Here is a 22,531-nt window from a genome sequence, read left to right as displayed (position 1 = left end):
TCCTTGAGCTTGATGTGTCAGCCAATTTTCCACCCACCTTATAGTCCATATCTCACCAATTTGTCTATAAGGATACTATAGGAGAACAAACCGTGAATACTTAAGATTCCAACTAGTATCCTGCCTAAAATAGCTCACAGTCCTTCTAGATAATACAATTTATTAATTATTGGGTGATAACAGATGAATAGAATAGTTTGGGTAGTTAAACTAGGGACTGTGAATCATATAAAATATGTTACAAACTACAAAATTAGTATCTGCATATAGGATTTGTTTCACATGAAAGAGACATTCATGTTTCTATTTACATGAAAATACAAGTTAGATAAAACCCTAGACTTCAGGAAACCAAAGTCTATTCAGGAATTTCTGTACAGATAGGTTTGTGAGCCCAAAAGTTTGTGTACTTTTTCCCCAGTGAACACCAATTAGTCTAATAAAAAATATTACCTCTGTCTACACACTTGGTCTCCCTCACTCACAGAATGATAATTTTAACCCTAAGATGTGCAATTGCTAGCATTTTTACCTCACTCTCTCAGAATTAGAAAAAAAAAATAAAGAAACTGAAGCTTACATGGAGCAGAGGTATTATTGCTGTGCTTCAAACTGCTGTTTGGAAAATGAAGAAAAGTGTATCTACAAATCATAAGCTTGATATAGCTCAGTATTATATAGTAAATAATTATTGTTCCTGTGCACGTAGGCACAATGAATGACTTAAAGAGGTATTGTCAAGGAAAAATGAGGTAAGAAAAAGAAGCTTCCTCTTAAATGAAATCTGAACAATATTTTTAGTATACAGTCACTTAAACAATATCATCTATATTTATGTTAATATGTATTGAAATATACCATATGCAGTCAAAATTGCTTTAAAGTTAAGAGACCTTTTCTATAGTCTGAATAGATGGTGGACTGGAATAATAAGCAGACTGTGTTCTTAGAAGATGGGGCTTATTTTCATACAATTAAATATGGCAAGTTTTCCATTTCACCATTACATGCTACAGTACTAACACATCATAGTTCTATTTTTATTATTACACTGCTATAACTAAACTAGAGCAAGTGTATCTAGCCCATTAAGTATCAGTGCTGATAATTAAGATGTATGTTATTGCTTCTTTGGAATATTTTTAATGCTTGTTTGGTAGAACAAATGACATCAAATGACAAACTATACAAACCAAGGCTGATAAGAAATTAATTTCCTTTCCACCTGACATGAATTTCCTTCATAGAAAGTAGGATATAGTCTGATGCTAACTCATGTATATTTTTTAAATTTCTATGAGCCAAAATAGTTGCAAGGAATGTGGCATGAAACACAGGGTCCAAGAAAAACAATATAAACCCCCTGAAACATGCATTAATTGGAACACTCTGAATAACATGTCCTTTAACTGCCCAGATTATAAAAGTGTACAATATGCTAGTGTTTATTTATCTTTTAAAATTCAAATATATGTTAGTAAAATCATTGCATGCATTATTTCCACACATTTTATTCACATCACAGAGCTTATGAAGCATAAGATCATTTGACAGGTATTTGTTTGCTTTTATGGTAAAAAGAGCATCATTATGGTGAAAATAACTTTCTTCAAAGAAAAGCTCCACAGAGGATTATTTTGAATAATTTTGGAAAAATGCTATGGCGATGCTTTCTTCTGCAGTTTCTTGTACCATACAGGTGCCTCTTTATTTGTCTGTAAAATAAAGAACATTTTAATTGTGAGACAGTGAAAGTCAGAAGAAAAACATGCAATCTTCACTAAATCTATTTTGTTCCTACATAGTTCACAGTGATAATTCAGTTCTTTGCTTAAATGCAAACAAATTAAAAACAAGACTACCCATTTAAGATTATTATTACATATCTGTATTAAACCCTCCCTATTTCTAGGTTACAAAAAGCAGATTATGCAGTAAGAAGTAAATGATTTGTTTTAAAGTATCTATCACAATGAAATCATGCATCGACTGTGCCATAAATAGGTTTCATTTGAAACAGCATCATCTGACCTTCCCAGTTGAGAAGGGGATGGAACTTAGAAAAAAAATCTTAGATGTGCCATAATTGACCAACACTTCATGCAGAAATATAGTTCTTAAAAAAATATAATTAAGAATAAAAGAATTCAGCAGTTCTCTGATAGTGTAGAAAGTTACAGAGAATTACGTGTGAGCAACTTTTCCTTGCCTTCATAATCCTATGGGCTCCTGCAACACGGTCAGGATTGCTTAACATTCTTGTGGCAAATTCAGTGGTGGTTTGTACACAGAAATAAAACTAAAGAAGTGGAGGAGGAACAAGGTAAGGACTATTCTGCTTTCAGGGTTGGGTATAATGTCTTGCATTAGTGAGTACTGTCTCTTTTGTCTATTGTCCCTAAACTTGTCTGTTTCTAGTTCTGTTTTCTGTGTGCTCTCTATTCGTTCTTTCCTCCAAGACTTAACAACCATTCAATTTAAAAATCGACTTTATTCAGCTGGCCTTGTGGTGAGGGTTCTCATCACATTTTAATCTCCATCTTTCTCTCATTTTGAACATTTTAGTTTAAAAAAAAAAAATCTGCTTTATTTGTGCAAGCTTTTAAAATTCTAGAAATTGACCTAAATTGGCAGGATTTTCACGGGACTACTAACTTCTTTCCCCATCTAAGAAGAAACACTGCCATCTGCCCATTTTTGATTCTCTACTCCAAAGTCTGAAAAGACTAGAATTTTTCAAAGAGAAATTGTTCACAATTTCTAAATGTAAAAACATTTTTTTTTTCTAGAATCTTACACCATTTCTATATCCCTAAGTAAGACAGGACAGATGAAACACTGAAACCCTGGATCATCTACACAACCTAATTGTTAGCTCACATTTTGGCTCTGTTTTGGATCACCGAATAGCTCCATCAAAGACAAAGTTTGGGCAGTATGATTTAGCACTACTGAAAGGATTGTGGATGAGACAACACTGGGTATGCCTGTGTTTAGCCTCATAACACTATCCAAGCAAATTTTGAACCCCTAAAATCCCCAAATGCCCTCACATCATGTCCAAGATATGCAATAATTTCCTACATTTTGTATTACAAAAATAGTATCTGATGTGCTGCAATACAATAAAGTCTCCACCAGGAAAAAAAAAAAAAAAGAAAAAAATATAGATGTGTATTTGGATCAAATTAGCACATGTGCAGTGTGGAGACAACCAATCTGCCCTATAGAAAAGTAGCCTCAAGAAGTTTAAATAACGACTGGTGATTCAGCATCCCAACTTGGCTCTCAGATTTATCAGTTCAGACACAGTCATAGAAACTCCTAAACTATTTTCATGAAGCTTTCAAATACTAGAAGTACTAAATCTGAAGCACAACACTTGAAGTATTAAATCCAAGCATTTAGTTTCTAAAGGAATAAAGCAGGGGTTTATAATTTCAGGTATCCTTAGTAACAGAAGTGACATCAATACTGGATATGTATTCTTTTATATATATTTAGATAAATACACACACATTAATGTACATATATACATGACTGTAAGTATACATAAATGCATGCACTTTCTCACTCCTGCTTCTCAATATATATCTATATAAACACACACTCAACTCATACATGATCAGGGTAGATTAAAAATTGTATACATAGCCTGTGGATCCTTTCGGCTACTAAAATTTTGCTAACCACTCTTAATACTGTAATATTATAATGGCATTTAAAAAAAAAAAATCTAGTTTGCTGTGAACTTAAGATGTAGAAACGACTGAATAGCTAAATAACATCATAAACTGTAATTTATCTCAACATCGACCATTCCCAATCAGAGCAGAAAGTATTCAGCTGAATTTATTACACATCTCCTTTAAGTATGAACCCACACTTTTCTTTCTAAAAAGTGAAGAGAATTATCAAAAAAGCTTATGGCATATACTCTTATCATAGTACTTACAAACAATGTTGGCTTAGGTGTAAATACATTTTCTTCTTCAAGTTCAGGCAGCAGTTTTACCGAAGGGTTTGATTTGTTTTTTGCAGTTGCACTTTTTACATCAATATGAGACTGAGCTAAGTTTTGTTCATAGTGTTTACCATGTAGACTAATTAGAATCTGTTTCATTGTGGCTAGTTCCTACAAAACCACAAAAGAACAATGCTAAGTTATTCAGTAAAATTACATTTGAACCAATTAAATAGTTGTTAATAATAAATTTATATTCCCCAAACTAAATGTTTAAGTGGATCAGTAAATCTAACATGCATAAACATATAGTTACCATAACTAATAAGGTTACTAATTGGACACTAGTAGATGTAAGAAAATAAAAAAGGCACATAGCATTTATACAACTCAAATTTTGATTTGCTTAAAGGCTGTAAAAGAGAACATTTAGTGTGTAGTAAGGAATCCACTCTCTCTTTTAACTTAAGCTCCCATTTAATTTAAAAGAATTATTTTGAATTTTTCAGGACAAGGGAGTTTACAAATCTAATTTGATTGATTGCGACAAATTGTACTTTCAAGGGCTAGGTCTTGCACAGAAGTCTTATAAATACATTAATGGAAAAAAATACGTGCCTTTATATCCAGAGCAGAAAAGAAAAAACAATGAAAAACATTAAGAGGGCCTACAACAAAAATGGGATCAGAGTGGAAAAGAAATTTTGTGAAAAATAAAAGTTCCAACATGGGAAAAGAAAAACAAAACCACACAGAAATGCAGTCTTTTTTCGGATGTTCTAAGAATTTGGATTTTTAAACAATTTGGATTAATTAAAAATAACTTTTTCTTACTACTTAGCTAAACAAAACACTATTCAAAATGTACATTAGAGTAAGAAAAAAAAATATATATTTTTTGACTTTAACTGGACATCTTTTGTCATCTTGCATCACCAGTGCCTAACATTCTCTCCCCTGACATGTAATGTGTGTAATTAATATAAAATAAGTTACAGAATTTAAAGCATTTAAAAATTATTATTATTATTAATTGTACTATTATTATTTAAAGCATTCATTATTGCAAACTAGAACAGCAAAGTCAGTAGAAAAGCGTTTCAAAGTAAATTTTAAGACAATTTTACATTTTTTAACTATTAATGTTTTTGTTGGCTTGTTTTTTTACAAATGTCTTCAAAAAGCAATACTATTAATGTACCAGCATTCTATATAATTAACATTTTATCTTATCTCTCAACCAGAACAGGGTAACTTATATTTATAGCTGAATGACAAACCTTTGTTATATCTCACCCATTTCTTACTACTTGCCAGAAAATTACATTGAAACACGTTCTGTTTTAATTGCATTATTAAGAGTTAAAAAATGCCCTTAGCCTTTTAAAACATTACTGCCATATACCTTCTCTGTGTCCACTTCTGCCTTTATTAAAGATACAAACTCAAAAGAATCATGTTGTTATGTTGTTGCCTTTAAATTGTCCAATGCTAACTCAGTTAATATGAATGGATGTTACACTCCACAGACCAGCTTTATTGAGTGTACAAATTGTTCTTGTATCTCAGTCATTTAATATTAACTATTTGCATAATTCAGCCATGTGTGGTGGCATGTTGAAACAGCGTGACTGCAGAGCAGCTGTTTAAAAGGACTGCATAGTTGATGCCAACATGTTTTTCAAAGTTGTAAACTCTGCAAAGATGTTGCCAAAGCGACACATAGACAGAATTTCTTGATGAAAATAACTCAAGCAAGTATACAGCAAATACATACACCATCACAGGAGATTAAATTGTAAATAAACAATGTTTTGACATTAACAAGTGCTGTTCCTATACTTAAACTGCGTTATTCTGTGGACCAAATAGTTCCATGTTTGAACGAGGCAAAATCCAAAAACCGTCACGCAAATTTATTTCAGAAACAGAGTTGAAACCCGTATGTGTAGGGTCAAATTCTCTTGTGACAAGATCCACTCAGCAGTCTAAGGTCTTCCCTACTTCACAAAATCTGTCCTGCACTTGACAGCCCTGTCTGTGTTCAGACTGGGAATAGCTCTGGAGAGTCAGCTCTCACACGAGCTTCCCCTGTGACAGGAGAATTCTCTAATGTGAAGCTATGCGAAGGAATGACAGGGAGTGGGGATGACAAATTAGCCCACAATGAATAAATTATTTTGGCATCACAGCCAAATTTATCATGAGAATTTAGCTAAAGTTGCCTTAATACTTGCTCTAAAATCCTTCCACATTTAGTGAGAAAGACTTTAACAAACTTGGCAAAATAGCACAGGAAACACTGAATCCAGTAGAATCCTTGGTATGTGTACTGCTAAACAAGAAAAGAAAATTGGCCCAACACATTTGCAAGAGATTTGCTGTTTTCAACCAAGGAAATACTGAAAACAAAGTTCTGTCTTGAACTGCAATAATTTTACCCATCTCTTTAGATTTCTCTGCTCCTGAAAACAATCTTAATTCTTAGCTTCACTTTTAAGTTCTCAACAAAAAACCATTAGCACTACCTGCTGCTGTTAGCATGCTATCATGATTCAATAATATTTTCCAATCCTAAAAACTGGCAAGTTGGTCTAGAAAGCTAGTAAGGAAAATAAGGCTCTGAGATTGTGCTTAGCAGAAATATGTGAACTTGTTCCAGTGTGAACAGGATCTTTAGAAAACAGGGGAAAGTAGGTATAGCATTCAAAATGGATGGAAAGAATCTTTTGTGTAAAGGGATATACATTTGTTTCAGGATAAGCTAAGCAAAGGAAGATGTGAAGAGAAATGGATGTTTAAAATTTTCATGCATTTTACTGTGTCAAGTCAACGGTCCTACATCCAGGCAGAGCTGTGGAAATTGTTTACTCACAGTATTCACTTCAGTTACTGACTGCACTGTAGAAACAGTGTTGCTAAAGCTCTGCATGTCCCAGTTTCTCTGTGGAGGAGGTATTTGGTCCTTGCCACGCTGGCTCCTGGATGTGTAAGCAAGTCATCCCATGCAAGCTGTGTGTTACTGTGTTGAGGCTTCCAGGTCTGAGAGCTTTGGCTTTGAAGAGCCAGACAGCAATCCTTCTTGGGAGGACTACGAGTACTAACACCTCTGAGTGGATTCACCTCTGAGTGTTCTGGCTTTACAGCTTTGGTCTCACTGTCCCAGACTTTGGGAACACTTTGGGAACTTTTGGGAACCCATTCCCAGCTTACACAATATTCCGTGGGGAAGTGGCAGTGCAGATACATGGAAAACAATGCAGTTAGCAAGACGATGGGTTAAGACAAAACAAGGGAAAAATTAAAGTATGCAGCTGGCACAAACCCACTGCTTATGTACAATGAGTGTCACCCATACAAGAAGTATCAGGGCAAGACTATTGTTAAATATTTTGAAAGTCTGTCCACAGAAACCTGATGAATTTTTGTTAAGGATGCTATCCTGCTTTGCCTACCAGCACAAATGCCAAAAAACAAAGTACTGAGCTGTGTGACACATTCAACTCAAGCTTGTAACACCTAAATTTATGTCTAAACTTAAGTATCTACAGATGAGCTAGGAATCTAATTTTCCATTACAGACAGCGCAGCTTGGAAAGTGATTCAACCAATTCAGAAGTAGACACCTATTGGCACGTTGGCTGAATTGTGCTGTAACAACACTAGCCGTATTGACTAGGCTGATATTTGCTATAATGCAAAGATGCCTACCTCACCACAGACACCTCCATTTAGATACTTAAATTTAGCTGTCATAAGCTGAATCCATTTCTCACCTTACTCTCCTTATCATTTACTTTTCTCAGCCTCACCTAAAACAGCTTGCATCCTGAGTAGCCAATATGCAATCATAATTCCCCTTGCACACATATTTGAAATATTGAATTGCTGTGTTAAAGAGAACTGCATTTGTAGAACAGACGTTCCCACCACAGATAGTCTATCATGTCAGTTTTCCTCAACATACATAGGTTCATACTTTAGAACAATCTAACATCCTGTATTCCACTTAACATATGCACCTTAATTCACATTTAAGATTACTTGAACTAGAAAAGAATCCTTGAAACTTTTGCATTCATAACCAGAAAATAGCTGGATTTCAAAATAAGTGATTAGAATGAATGGACTGAGAACAACGGGAGCAATGTAGCAGGAGGTGAGGTGAGGTAACATGTATTGCGTTGTAAATAGCATCAGAAGAACTTACTTGCTTATTTCTATTTATTTTTGGTACTGTGATGTCCAACAACCCTAGTTAAAAATAGCAAAAGCAATTTTGTGTGCCAATATACAAACAGAGAAGAAGATATTTAGGTACAAACAAAGGATAGGCACCAATCTTTTCCATGATGTTCATTAATTAAAATGTTTGCTGTTTTGGGATTTTTCCCTAATTCTACCTTGTTACTTTATTAGGCTGAATGCTATCAGTGCTGTTGTTGTGGAACTCTTACAGTCTGCAAAAACTTTATATCATACTAAAATCATTAAGCTTTAAAATAGTGTTAAAGGAACCAAACCAAAGAAGTGTCAATCATTTTTAGAAGGTTAAACCGGCAAAATAGTTGGATGCTATCTGCTCATATTACTTGTATTACAGAAAAATCTGAGATTTTTATGATGATGTTTGATCTTAAAGCAAGTAAAAATAAGTTATATTTTATTTAAAATTGTTTTTACCTGTTTATTATGGATAAGAGAAATAGTACCTAGAAAAATGAAGACTGAAGATCAGTTTGGGAATATGAAGGATAAAATTTGATTCCTTCAACTAGCAATGCAACTAGAAGATAGAGACAGGCAAATGCAGAAATAAGGCATGCAGCAACATAAAATATAAATGTATTTCAAGTTGTAGACACTATAAAGGGCTCTCTATTAACATTATTTCCGTTGTCCTTGATAGACACTCAAACATACATGTACCAGAAAAGCATCTTAAATTTTCCTAATTCAGTACTACAAAAATTAAAAATTAGTATAATATTAAATATATCAAATCATAACTTACATAATCAAAACAAAATGAAAAAGAATTGCCTGATATGGAAAATGATTGAGGCATAAAAAGAAATGCTGTTTTATCAAGTAAATAATTGATGGAGTATTCAAAAAAATTGCCTGCATTAAGCACAATAGATATTTATCAAGATAGCAATTCCATTTCTCTTTAGTGGATTGTCAACAAGTATAAAGATTTTTCTTCTTACTGTCTCTGTCATGTAACTATAATCAAAGAATCCTCTCTGTGCACTTAAAAGCTTGCAAAGGCACTTAACATCATGTATGTGTATCTATAATTATAATAAATAAGTAAATTTATATAAGCAGTTAAAATTATATATATTTATATACCATGCTCTGGAAGTACATGCAAAATAACATTCTCAAGAAAAAGCCACTGGCTTACAGGAATCAATTACATAAATGCCAGTTCTAATGTTCTTATGACAGGGATGTCTTGCACCTTCAAACAATCTCCACACAATGATCTTAAAAAGAAACTTTACATAGATCAAACTGAACAGTTGGAAATGCTCAGCAGGAAGAGACATCTACCTTTCTGGCCTGAAGATAATTAATTCTGATGGTAAATTTAATGTTTTTTTCATATCATCAAAATCATCACAGAAGAAGCCAATGGGTATCAGGTCCACCTGGCTCCTTCCTCGCTCAGTAAAGCCCACAGTTACTGCACTCAGATAAATGCCCTTTAAAGCAAAAGTGACCCAAACAATAGCATGTACAGTTAACTGAACCTTTACCAGGGCAAATGGTATTCTACTTTCAGCTTTACATACAAAATTTATGATTGCAAACTTCACCTTGGATTACAACTCCATTTTGAAGCAGAACTCCATTTTGTATTATGGAAGCTGAACAAGGAATTTCTGTCCTAGAAAATGTATCCGGTTCCAGCAGAACCACTGAATTTTGATGACTGGCAAGAGTTCCCAGAGAAGAAAGCATAAATTCCCAGTAAACGAAAGGAAACACAGAAATGGCACTAAATACTATGATCTTTAAACAAGAAAAACAATTTCACTGACAAAACCAGAAAAATCAGCTGAAGGAGGGATAAAAACAGAGGTTTGTCTCCCTCAAAGTTGCTGATCAAAACGTAAGGTCTCTCAGAATTTGTGAGTCAAACACTAAGATGATGATTTTAGATGTGTGCCCCCACCCCCAATCTGTAAGTCTTCTGTACTGTTTGAGTAAAGCATGTGTGTTCAGGACCTCCTTTGGAAAGCTTGTATTCCTCACTTTAACTGCCATATGGTCCCCATGTAGTTAAATTATAACTCAAAATAAAAGTATGTATTCCGTCTGGAGAAACTTGAGAGATATCAGTACTGTCTTTAGGTTCAAGAAGTAGCTGACTGTACAGCCCCCCTCACATAGAGGGGACCGGACAAAAAATTGCTTCATGAGAGTCTTAGTGCACTACACCTTGCGTCCAGAGACTGGACTCTTCCTGATATGGGAGACAAATAGTAGGTTTGAGTTTAGCAGTCTTGTGACTACTCTGGCTATATTAACTTCTAAAATAACAATAAAAACAATAGCTACAGTAGAACATGCAAGTGAGGAAAGACAGCCGCACTGAGATGAAAAACATGTTCGTGCTAAGTCAATGCAATCTGTCTTCACATGCACATATCCTCCCATTTAGGCAGCTGTTGTAGTCTTCAAACAACAAGTCAGCACAGGGAAAAGCAGAGTTCAGAAAATGAGGTTATGGGTATGTTAGAGAATATTGATTTGAGAAACCTAAACCAGCATTTAAAAATGCTACATCCATTTGGTAGTGTTTTGTAAAGAGCACATTTCAGAAATGATTTCTCAGTCTCTCAAGAATTAAAAGCTCATATTCAATAAAGTTCTTGGGAGGATTCAGACAAAAAAAAAAAATAGTTTTATACTTCCTTTAACTCCTTCTTGAGAGAAAGTGATCCCAATCTGGAAAAGGGTAGGACAGGTTCAGAACGACTGTCTTCACAGTTCTCTGTCTCAGCTGTTCAGTAGGGTCAAGCTTGATGGCCATATAAGGTGACGGTAGAGAAAATACTAAGGATATTGTCCTCTAGGAAGTCTGTGCATATTCTTACTCGGATCCCTCTTAGATTCCTACTGTGATTTTCTGTGAAAGTAAAGGTGTGTTAAAAATGAAGTTGTATCATTTAACAGCTGATACTAAGGTGGAGAGGGATCTTTGTGAGAACTCTGGTTGCAATTCAGCTTTGAAACATATGACTGGATACTTGGTTGGACTTCCTCACACTGACCTTTAAGCATCTTCAGTAATAATACCTAAACCTAGGCAAACTAGCTTGTCTGATTCCTCTATATAGTTGTTGGTGAGAAATCCATACGTTACAATTAATTTTGCTGATTTTAGCTGAGGATATCGTATACCATACCATAATAGTGCCTGTTTTTCCTGACTACAAAATCCTAGACATCTACACTACAAATTTTTAAAATCAGGCAAGATCCATCTCTACTACTTTGTCACTTGACTTGACAAATGACTCCTCAGATCATCTTTACAGTAGTAGTTCTCTTTAGTACCACTGGAGTTCACCAGTTAAAATGGAGGTAAACAGAGCCTTCTGTACAGGTTGTTGGCATAGAACATCAAGTCACTGACACATTTCTGGAGAACAACAGACCAGAGGACTGAAATAGAACCTGATTCCACCTTTCAACATATGCAATGACTTGCACACAGCACTTTGAAGAAAAAGTTCGAGTATGGCACTCTAACTTTGGAGTGCACTTAGAGAAAGGAGACATATATGTGTCATTATCAAGGAATGAGACTCTCGAGCAAAAGTAGTACCTAGAATGTCATCTCTTTAGAAGTACTGACAATTCACACAAAGTATTATTTTAGAACTGTTCTTCACAGGTTTTATTTCTGCCAAACAGCTACAGAGACACTGCAGAAGGGCTACAGCCTATAACCTGGAATGAATTATTTGCCTCCCTTTTTTGGCTGAAAGTGGAAAAAAGATCAACACTGTTAGCACAGAATTAACAACACTGGACATTAATATTAATGATGACAAAGTGTGAAATAGCAGAAAGACGGTACAGAACCTCCATTTTGACGTGACAGCAAAACGAAGCATATGTTAAGTCAGTCCATTCCACTAATTATGACTGCAGATGGACAAGATGCAGTGACATGAATGGTGCAAATTCAGCTTCAACAGAGGAATGCTCTGTGCTTGTGCTTTACTCTATCAAAGTACAACCTACATGCGTAACAGAGCTCAAAGAAGATTTTAACAACCATCTATGCAATTAAGAAAACATCACAAATCATGGTTTAATCCCTCATGTAAGGCAGTGTATTTGACATAGTTGCATCCTCAGTTGCAGCTGTACTGGAAATACGAGCAGTCAGCAAGAATTCTAGGGTGAGATTTCCACATATGGTCATCTTAGGCACATGGATACACATTGTAAAGCTGGAAACTGGAATACAGTATGAAATGTCCTGATCAAACAAATGAACCTGATAACTGGGTGGTGGAAAGATGCCAGACCATATGTAGGATGTTGATAACTTCTCTGCACTACACTTAATTCAAGAGTTCTCTATATCCCAGTGCATATAAAAACTTAAAATGAACTGACAGATCTGTGACTATATGGATCTACAAACTGCTTCCAGTTTTATAAGGCTGAATATATTAGGACTGTGGCAACAATAAAAATGGCCCAGTCATTGCAGTGAAGGGCTTCTGTCTTTTTAGATACATAAAAATCTCTGCTTATTCCAGTTGAATCCTTAATTTGTTCTTAACAGTTAAAGCTTTCTATCTTCTTAAGAAAACTAGGAAATAATTTGCCTCGTAATCCAGAACTTGCATATCAAATTCTGAAAGATTTTTCACTTTTTGTATTGAAAAACAGAAATATAGTTGCAATTATAACTAGGACTAAATCCCCAAATATTTTTTTTTAATCTGAGCCACTGTGACATTCATTTACTCAAATACAAGTTTAATAAAAAGTATGCTTTCTTGAGTAACTTCTACCTACAGGAAAGAGATGTTAAAAATGCTAATATGTCAAAACAGCCTTATTCGCATAAATTATTATGTAGATGTTCCTGTATTTTCTGAGACAGTAACATTTTCGTTTGATTCTCCCTGCCTTTGTTATTTCTTACAGAGTATTTAAATTCCCTTTCCACTTGGTAATATTCAAATGCTGCCATAAAGTGAACAAGAGTAAAATTTCTTACACAGCTGGATGAGCAGCAGACTGTGATGGAAATATTCATAGCCAATACAGGAAAACTGAATATAACAGAACATCAGTTAAATGTGCAGAAAAACTGAACAATTTCAGATTGTTCACAGCCAACAATTTCTTATTTAAATGTTTATCACTTTAACTGATTCTGGTTCCCTCAAAATCATGTAATTTAAAAGACACATGCCAATTCCATCCCATAATCCATAAATAAATTGCATTTTTATTATGAAACTTCCTATTTTTGAGGCAAAAAATGTATTTATATTTGACTTATATTAACTGACATTATTAATCCTGTGTTATTATCATGGTTTCTAAGATTCTAAAAAAAAATTATAAAAATCGCTGAGTAGAAATCACCACTTAGTACATAATTGTGTAGTGTATACCACTGAGAACGGAAAGATAATTCTTTAAAGAATATATATGAAAACTAGTAAGACATTCTAAATAACACAGCTCCAAGAAAAAAAAATGAATGTACCCAGCTGTTAAGTCCTTCCCCTTCCTAAATGCAGTACTATTTGGAATTCAAGTTTTATTAAAGCTTGACAGCAACAGAATAGATAACAAAAATGAGAAATACTGCTTAGGAGCATTTTTTCCTTGTAAAAAATGAGCCAGAACCTTCTCTACACTCGTTTAGCAATGTAAATGTCACTTTGTTTCTCCAAGCTTTAAGCTGAGAATAGCTCCAGGGCTTACTTGTGATGCAGAAATGTCCCTGTAATCTACTTAGAAAACATGCAGAACATTACTAGAAACTAGAATCTTGGAACATAAACGTAGCATAAGAAAAATGATAATTACTCTGTGGCTTAACATTTAAAAAGAGAGCTAAGCATTGTACATCAGCATTTTTTTATATATAAAACAAGTTGCAGCACATAGATGAGCAGGAAGTCTTTCACTTTAGAAACACAAATAATTTTGACATTATCATGTACAATCTTTTACACAGAAAAGGGGAAAGAGGCAGAGCTAGAGATTGCTTGAAGGCACCTGTTACCAATCACTTCTTTTCAGTCGTGTCTTCCCAACCCCTGCAGATACTCCTTCCTTCCCCTCTCCCCCAACAAAGCAGTTTTCTCCTTTTATCCACTAAGCTTCCATCCCTGATTAAACACGTACTGCCCTCCCCCTTATTGACTCCAAAGCTTTTTATGAGCCTCTGAACTTCTCTCTACCTCTGTTTTTTGCAGATGGCAGCTGTTGCTACTCTCCAGGTTCCTAAATCCAACACATTGGCTTTCCGTCCTATGTTACTTCTAGTCAATCTTCTGCACAACTTAATTACAGCTAAGGATAGCAGTATTAGCCATACTTTAAAGTATGACTAATAACGAAATGCTGAAAACTCACCTGGAATCCTCAAGGTCACTGCTGAGATTGTGAAACTGTGGACATCGAGAATTTAGCAGTGAGGGGCATTCCCCGAGGGGAATGCAAAAGTAAGAGAAATAATGGGATAACTACAGAGATAATGGGATAACTATTGAGAAGTAACAGGGATGCTGTGCAGGATACTGACATGATATGGGCATGTGCAAGCACAGAGACTACTAGATTCTCAGACACTGGAAACATTAAAATTTTGAAATAACGTCTCAGAACCACAAATGCTTCTGATAATTCAGGTGGCCATGTTTAAAGTCTACCATTCATCAAAATTTATATAAATCCTCGGGAACCTTAGCCTGATCATTTATAGAAGGTCTTTGAAAAACACTTAGAGCCATTAACAAACTATGCATATCCTAACAGGACTAATTAGTAGCTGTTCCTCCTGCTTGATCGAGGACTCTCTCTAATCTTACACATACTTGGAAAATACATTCAGCAACCATTTATTAAAAATCAATCAAGTCAGGTTTTCTACATTTTAAAGATAATGAAACAACTATTTTCTGTTTTTTAACTTCACCCTTCTCTCATTTGTTCTGTCTTTTTCTCTATTCTTACTTATTACCGATGCAAAGCTGCCTTATGTTTATCCCCTTGTCTTGCACCCCATCAGATCCTCTGAAGTTAATTTGTGTCTAGTTAGGAAAAATAAACACTAAGGAGATTTTCTTTTCCAGCTTTTGAACTGAAATATGTAAGAAGAATGGCTGTGATTAAGATACTGCATTAGGATGCACGAACTCTTAACCTCTACCACAAACTCTGGGGAGTTTTGGGCAAACCACCATTTCTTTCACTGTGGTTGTTGCTTCTGCAAAACGGGTTAATGATACTTTTCTGCTTTAAGATGCAAGGATAGTATTTGTCAGGTGTTCAGCTACTGTGGTGAAGGCCAGAGAAATATTCAGGTACTAAACAGGATTATTTTGACAGATCATTAAGAACCCGTGAAAACCTGGAAAGAGGGAAGAGATACATGGTAGTAAAAGAAATTAGGTTTACTCCTAAATGGTAAGTTATACATCAGATCTGGAAAGCTTCTGACTTGCCAATTGGAAAATAAGTTCAACATAACAGACCCTTAGGCAATTAGCATTTTCATATTAACTTGGCAGACTATTCTCAGCAAGAACAGCTCAATAAAAGTTTTTTATAGTTTAGCATGTTTTAAAAATCATAGGAGCTGGCAATGGCTAACCTAAATAAATTTCAAACTGGTCTAGTTGAAGATTTGTACCAATTCAGGTACACATATTTAGACAGATTTAGCACTCAATTCAATCAGAGTGACACAACCATTTACTGACATAAGCTAACCGGAATTAAGTAAACAAATAGCAATCAAACCCCATGTGTCTGTATCCATTTAACTGATTGATATCAAAGAGGTTTATTTAAACAACTACTACACGTTTTCTACTTTGCCCCACAGCAGATAGCCAGAGCCTGGTTTCTGGTTGCTAACTTCACTTGAAGAGCTTTGGCACAGTAACACATGCACGTGTCAATAAGGCAGGTGACTAGTTCAGCAAGTTTACATTCTATCACTTGTATGCACAGCTGCTAATGTACCACAAGTGCACAGATGTGCAAAGGAGATAAAATATCAGCAGGTTTTCATATCTTTTTTAATATTATATTCATGTGCTGATAACTAATCATGTCTGCATAAACAATTGCGTTATAGGAAATTAATGAGTATTATAAACAGCCTTCATTTGCACCATTTCTGTCATAAATTTCACCCTTTTCCTTCTTACTCCAATAGTTTTACAATATTAGATTTACTTTAATAGATTAAAAATTACCGTATTGCCAAACTGCATTGCACATAGGTGATTTCAAGCAGTTTTAAAAAAAAGGTAGTGTAAATTAACTCCCTTCTATTCATATAAACTGAAGCTGATCTTAGCACTTAGAGGAATACCTATTTAAAGCCTTCTGTTGGTGTCTCTTACGCTATCTCGGTTTTGTTTCTTTTCATGCCTCCTAGAATATTTCTATTTAAAACCTAAAAAGAACTCCTCCATTTGTTACACTTGCTCTGTTTCTTTTTCCCAAAAAAAACCATGGATTATGAACTCCACATTAAAAATCTAAACAATAGTTTGTTAATTTTCAAGATTTTATAAGTCAGTTTCTACACTCTGCACTTTGAATTGGAAAACCTAAAATAAATAGATTCAGTTGTGCACATTACTGGTTTTCCTTACTACGATAGGTCTGCATCTTAAATATCTGAAGAAATAGTACAATGCCATACATCAAAGCATAGCAAATTTATAACCTCTTACATGTAATCTCAGAAAATTATTACTAACACTTCTTGCCAAACATTTGAGTGCTGACAGACTGCCCTTCCAAGTTTTGATCTGAAGACTGAAGCCAATGGATAAAGTCTAAAATTGTACTTCTGATGTTCCAAAATACTAACAACTGCATCAAGCATGAAAGGCAATGGAAGTGCCAAGATCACAGAGCTCACGGTAAATATTTCTTTTAGTCAAAGGCTGACTGTTGGAAGAGAAGGAAAAAAGAAAAAAAAAACAGATAAAAGGAATCATGGATCAAGAGCTTCAGCTAAAAAAGATTTAGTGGATTCATCCCACCTAACTTTAGCACTTAACAGAGACCTGCACTTTGGTGCAGATGATTCCCGTTATATGCACAAAAGCATAAAGTTTGGATGCAGACAAAGGATGGCACAGAGGCTTGGTGTGCCATACTCTACAGTTTTGGACACCAAATGTCCTCTTTTTCACAGGTAAGTAATATTGACATATAAATATTTTTACTTGCTCTTTTCCTTGCTGGACCCTTTCCAGCTGCTAACCCAAAAGACAGCAATTCACTTTTGTGGTTTTCTTTTTTTTTTTGGTCAAGTTAGGTTTCTGAATAGTGATCTGAATGGCCCCAGTGCAGCATCAGAGATGTGCCAGAGCTGGTGCAAGACAAGGACAGAGAAGGAGAATCAGGAGCAAAGTAGTAAGGCAGTGTTGTAACTTTGGGGTCAACACAAGCATAATGTATAATTTCATATTGATTTCATCTTGATTTATGCTTTAAAGGAACAGCCTCCTTACTGGCGCTCCCCTGACTAAACAAAGACACAGGGGCAACAAGGGTTCAAATCTGGGGGTAAGTGCTGAAGTTAGAATGGGAAGTTAGAGTGGGAAGAATCAAGTCTACAAGTCTTTTGTTGCGTGTGGTTATCCACAGCTAAAGATAAAGGGTCAAAAGTGTAAAGTTCAGCTGATTAAAAAGAGAACACAGACTACGAATAATAATGCAAAAAAAATCTGGATTTGACATATCCTTTTTTAAAAAAATGAACACTGTTTACTAGAATGTTATTAACGGGAGACCCCATTGTTCCTCCAAACAATGTTTTATGCTGTTCTGATGGATCTGGAAAAACAATTAAAACCCCTATTGGTTATCTTGACAAAACACAAAATCTCTTATTCTGAAATCAGCCGAAAAATCTGGCTGTACGAACTGTACTTGCTATCATGTACTGAGGGGCTCACAGGTGGCATCACAGTACTGAATACCTCAGGTCCTTCTGACAGCTCAAAGAGGGCAGCAGCAATGTGAAGGCTTTATTATGAATCTCTAAGAACACAGTCTCAGCATGATCCTGGATACTGATCATCCGCGATAATGCCATTGAACTCCTTCTCAAATGGTGAAGTTTGCATTTATCCATATGAAGATCAGTTTTATCATACCAGCTGATTCTCAATGATCTAAATGGGAAGCTAGATTAAAAAGTTTTCCACATCCAATTAGTAATTAATTCAGAAAAAAAAAGGAAAGAGCAGGCCAAGAAACAATTAAGAATTTGGGCCAAGAATATATCCTAAAAAAAAAAGCTTAAATTTTTCTTCTTCATGGGTGGACTCAACCTTTCAAGAATGTGTGTAGTTAAATGACCAATTTTCACTATTTTCCACAGCAAAATATAATAATCATAATCAAATCAGCTGTCTACATAGTTTGAAATAATGAACAATTTTATTACATGAATATCTAGTGTAATGTCTTTTTTCCTGTGATAAAACAGCTCACGTAAGAGCCCTATACAAATTCTTCCAAGATTCAGAGTTTAATATTTAACTTTTTTCTTCCAAAATTAAAATACATGAAAAGGGAAATAAGATTAAGCATGAATGTAAGTTCTTTATTTAAAAAGTGTATACAATGCTGTAATTGCCTCCAAAGCAAGCATGATAAATCCAGCTGATATCTCGAGGAGATAAAAATATAAAAAACTCAACCCCTCAAACTCTAAAATTTCATTAAAAAGAGTTTAATACAGTCTGAGATCACACAGGCTGGAATACCTTAAGTCAAAACTGTATACCTTGAAACACATTGCTGTAAGACAGCATTAACATTGTTTTGGCATTTTGCTTGTACTTTTAACATACCTAAACTTCATTTTATGTTAACTATGAATATCTTGGGTTTATCTGTTCAAGAATTCTAATGTTTTTACTTGCAAACATGAGGGCAACAAGGTAATTCCTAACAAGACATGACAGTTTAGTGTGTGCAATGACTAAACAAGACTGATAGTAATCACATTACATGATAGCATGTACAGAACACAAACCCATAATTCATATTTTTTCAAACTGCATAAATCTGTATTTACAGATTGCATGTTACTTTTATTTAAAAACACATACCTTGTCTAAATGAAGTTAAGTCTTTACTAACCCAAGATTAGAACATTTGCATTGTTTTCTCCTATTAGCAGGGATAGTTACTGTGAAATTGTGATGTTACTGCACATTAACTTTTTTATTAAGATATCCAAAACATTTAATTGAAGACTAACTCACTGTAAACTAGGTTGTCCTATCCCATACAATTATTTCAATACATGAGATAATTTCCTCTTAGAGAAATTCATAAACTGTAAAACTACTGGAAGAGGTCTGCATTAAAAGTAAAAAAATAAAAGCTGCATTAGGAATAAACAGAAATGACAAAAGTTAAACATACACACACAGACACACAAAAGCTACTTGTTATTTTCACACATTTTCCTAAAACAACTTTAACTTATTTTTGTGTTTCTTAGGGTTTTTTTGGTGTGCATACTGACATTTCAGAATTTTCTTCCCCCAAACATACAACTTCAAGTGTTTCTTTTTCAGTATTTATATCCTTTTCTGCATAGGCGACTTGAAAAAAACATTATCACTGTTAGGTAAAACAATATGACTAATACAGCCTCTTTTTAAACAGATAAAAAAAGAAATTTGACAAAACTAATAATTTTGGAAATATTTGCCCAATTTCTTAAAATCCAGGGTATGAGGAACAATCAAGATGAAATCTGTTTCAGACTCAAGTATTTGCTTTCTTTTTTATAAAGCCTGCCTCACTCAGCCTTGCTTGCACTGTTTGCCACAGTTTGAAAATTTTAAGTGGTGAAATGACACAAGGAAGGAAACTGCTGTGTATCAAGAACAGTTTATGAGGGTACTCATAGGGGCTAATGTTTGGATATAAACAATGCTGCATAGCTTTGAGGTAGACATTATATAGTTTTCTTACAAAATGTTGTTAAATTTTACCTTTTATTATCACTTTGTCCTGATTTTAATCAGCTGCAATGCACGCTGGTTGATATGATGCTACTAAAACTAGGCACCCAAGGTGTAACTAACTGCTTTGACAGAATGAGGCACTTGGCAGCAGCACTATTTGGGAGACGAGGAGTTAGGAACAAGGAATTTTGAAAGAAATTAATTTGAAATTAGCCTGCCAAAGGCATATCATATTGGAAATTCAGAAAATTCACTACATGTTTATATAATTAAGTCATGTTTCCTCAGACTATTTTCATCTCATTAATATAATGACATGATAATGCATTAATATAATGATAAGGCTTATCGAGAAATGTTTTACATGTTTTGTTACATTAACAGAGACCAGTGAATTTCATATAAACAAAAAAACACTAAAAAAAAAAAGAAGCAACCCCAAATATAACCCAAACCGAACATATGCCTTCATCTTAGTCTTAAATTTATGATGTGGATACAGACATCAGAAGTAAGAGCTATCGAATTATTACTTCTAATGCACCTACAGATGATCCTTCCAGGTCAATGACACTGACAGTTTGGGCAAGCATGTTCAATTACTCTCTTCTGTAATTAGACTATTTTATTCTCTATGCATGGAACTTCACAAGCACTACGACCAATTCAGAGAGTTAAACGCAAAAACTATTCAGGAAATTACATCAGACAAATATGTAGTACGATTCAGCATAGAAAGTAAACAACTTAACTTGTTTTCTTTTTACTTTTAAGCTGATATTTTTACATTTCAGATCTGCACTCAAGGAACAGAATTAGTAGTTTTCACTTAAGTAGAGGCTCACTTAGACTCAGCTGTCAGTGAAATTGTTTTGGTTTAGTTCTAAGAAAAAAATGGTTTTTTAACGGGTCAGCAGAGACAAAATAGCTTGGACCAATTTATGACATGGGTTTTGGTTTACTGATCGAAGAAGGAAATTTGGAGGAATAACAAGGAAAGGAGACGGAAGAGAAGAATTTTGGAGAGGACTTCAAGAGGTGCATGGATAGTCAGTTTTCTGTGGAAGTAATGGTATTAGAATGAGCGATAATGCAATCTCAGAGTGGGTAATTTAGAGGAGTTGTAGATTCCTTTAAAGCAATCTCCCCATATTCTCCTCTCTTCCCAGAGAATTGAAAGGATATTTTCAGAGAACTATTGATATAATGACTTTATGATGATCTTTCTGAACAGGTAACTGGCTATTTAGGTCCCATCACTGTGTATATATTGTGTTGTTTTTCCCCACATACATAATTTTTGATTCATTAATGTTGTATTTTCTCTGCAAATCCTTGGCAAATGATTCAGCAGCTCTGGGAGATCATTTAACAGCTGCTCATAGTCAGATTTTGGGTTTATACCTTCAGTATTCTGTGGCTTCAGCAAACTTTCCATATTACTATTCAACCTTTTTCAGATTATTTGTGTATGGGACTCCTTCAGTAAACTTCATTTATTTCTAGACTTTGTTTCAGACATTTAATCTGCAGCATGATTTTCTCTCATGCTCCATGACATGTTAGTCTCTTAAGATTGTTTAGAGAGAAATCTTGACAAAAGCCTTTTAGAAATCCCCACTTAGAGCATTTATGTCTAAATGGCAAGATTTTGCATACTTTTAGATCTGAGAGTGTATTCCAGTAGCACCCTGGCTCCTTGCTTGGATGAAACTCAGGGAATTATATGAAGAAGTACCCTGACTCTTGTCTGGATGAAACCTGTGTGACTACTGTCCTGTTTCCTCTCTTGGAGTTGAAAAGAAACTCAGATGTGTGTACTGGAAATTAATTGCAAAATGCTTTGTCCACGTTTTTGGTCTCAATGACTGGGGCAGCAGGGAGAGATCCCGGGGAATACTGTGGCACATGCAGGCCTTGCAGATTACGTGTATCAATTTCAGCACCTTTATCTAAACACTTGTTAAATGCTTGCAAACGCTAAACACTTTGCAAGGTATGCCTGTTGTACCCATAAGAAAAGAAAGAACAGTAAGACTAAGTGATCAGAAAAAATTTAGCAACTGAGAGCCTCCTGAGAGCCTGACAGACATGATCACCTGTGTTTCTGAAAATGACACAGACAAAAAACTCCCCAAAAATCGAACCAAAGTAAACCAATTTTTTTTCTCCATGGTTGAAGACTGAGAAGAGAAAAAACATGCTTATGGTAGTAATGCTAAAACAGGAAGATTACCTCACGGTGATTTAGAAGTCTCTCCAAATCTGCTGCCATTTGATTCTTGACGCGCAGCAAAGCTGTCTTTTCTTTATTTAAAAGACT

General features: G+C 34.8%; 1 protein-coding gene across 1 annotated transcript in view; it reads right to left on the bottom strand.

Annotated features, from left to right (window-relative positions):
- Window positions 1-1,658: 1,658 nt before the first annotated feature.
- Window positions 1,659-22,531, bottom strand: part of PIBF1 (progesterone immunomodulatory binding factor 1) — a 126,297-nt gene continuing 105,424 nt past the window's right edge. The window contains exons 15-17 of the mRNA XM_086481994.1: window positions 22,445-22,529; window positions 3,956-4,135; window positions 1,659-1,715 (exon numbers count right to left, since the gene is read on the bottom strand). Of these exons, the coding sequence (XP_086338120.1) occupies window positions 1,659-1,715; window positions 3,956-4,135; window positions 22,445-22,529 (322 nt within the window). The remainder of the gene's footprint in view (window positions 1,716-3,955; window positions 4,136-22,444; window positions 22,530-22,531) is intronic.

The sequence above is a fragment of the Leptosomus discolor genome, chromosome 1 (genome assembly GCF_034619465.1).
Source record: "Leptosomus discolor isolate bLepDis1 chromosome 1, bLepDis1.hap2, whole genome shotgun sequence".
Lineage (NCBI taxonomy): Eukaryota > Metazoa > Chordata > Aves > Leptosomiformes > Leptosomidae > Leptosomus > Leptosomus discolor.
Note: the sequence above shows the minus strand (reverse complement) of the source record. Positions and strands in the feature narration are given on the sequence as shown.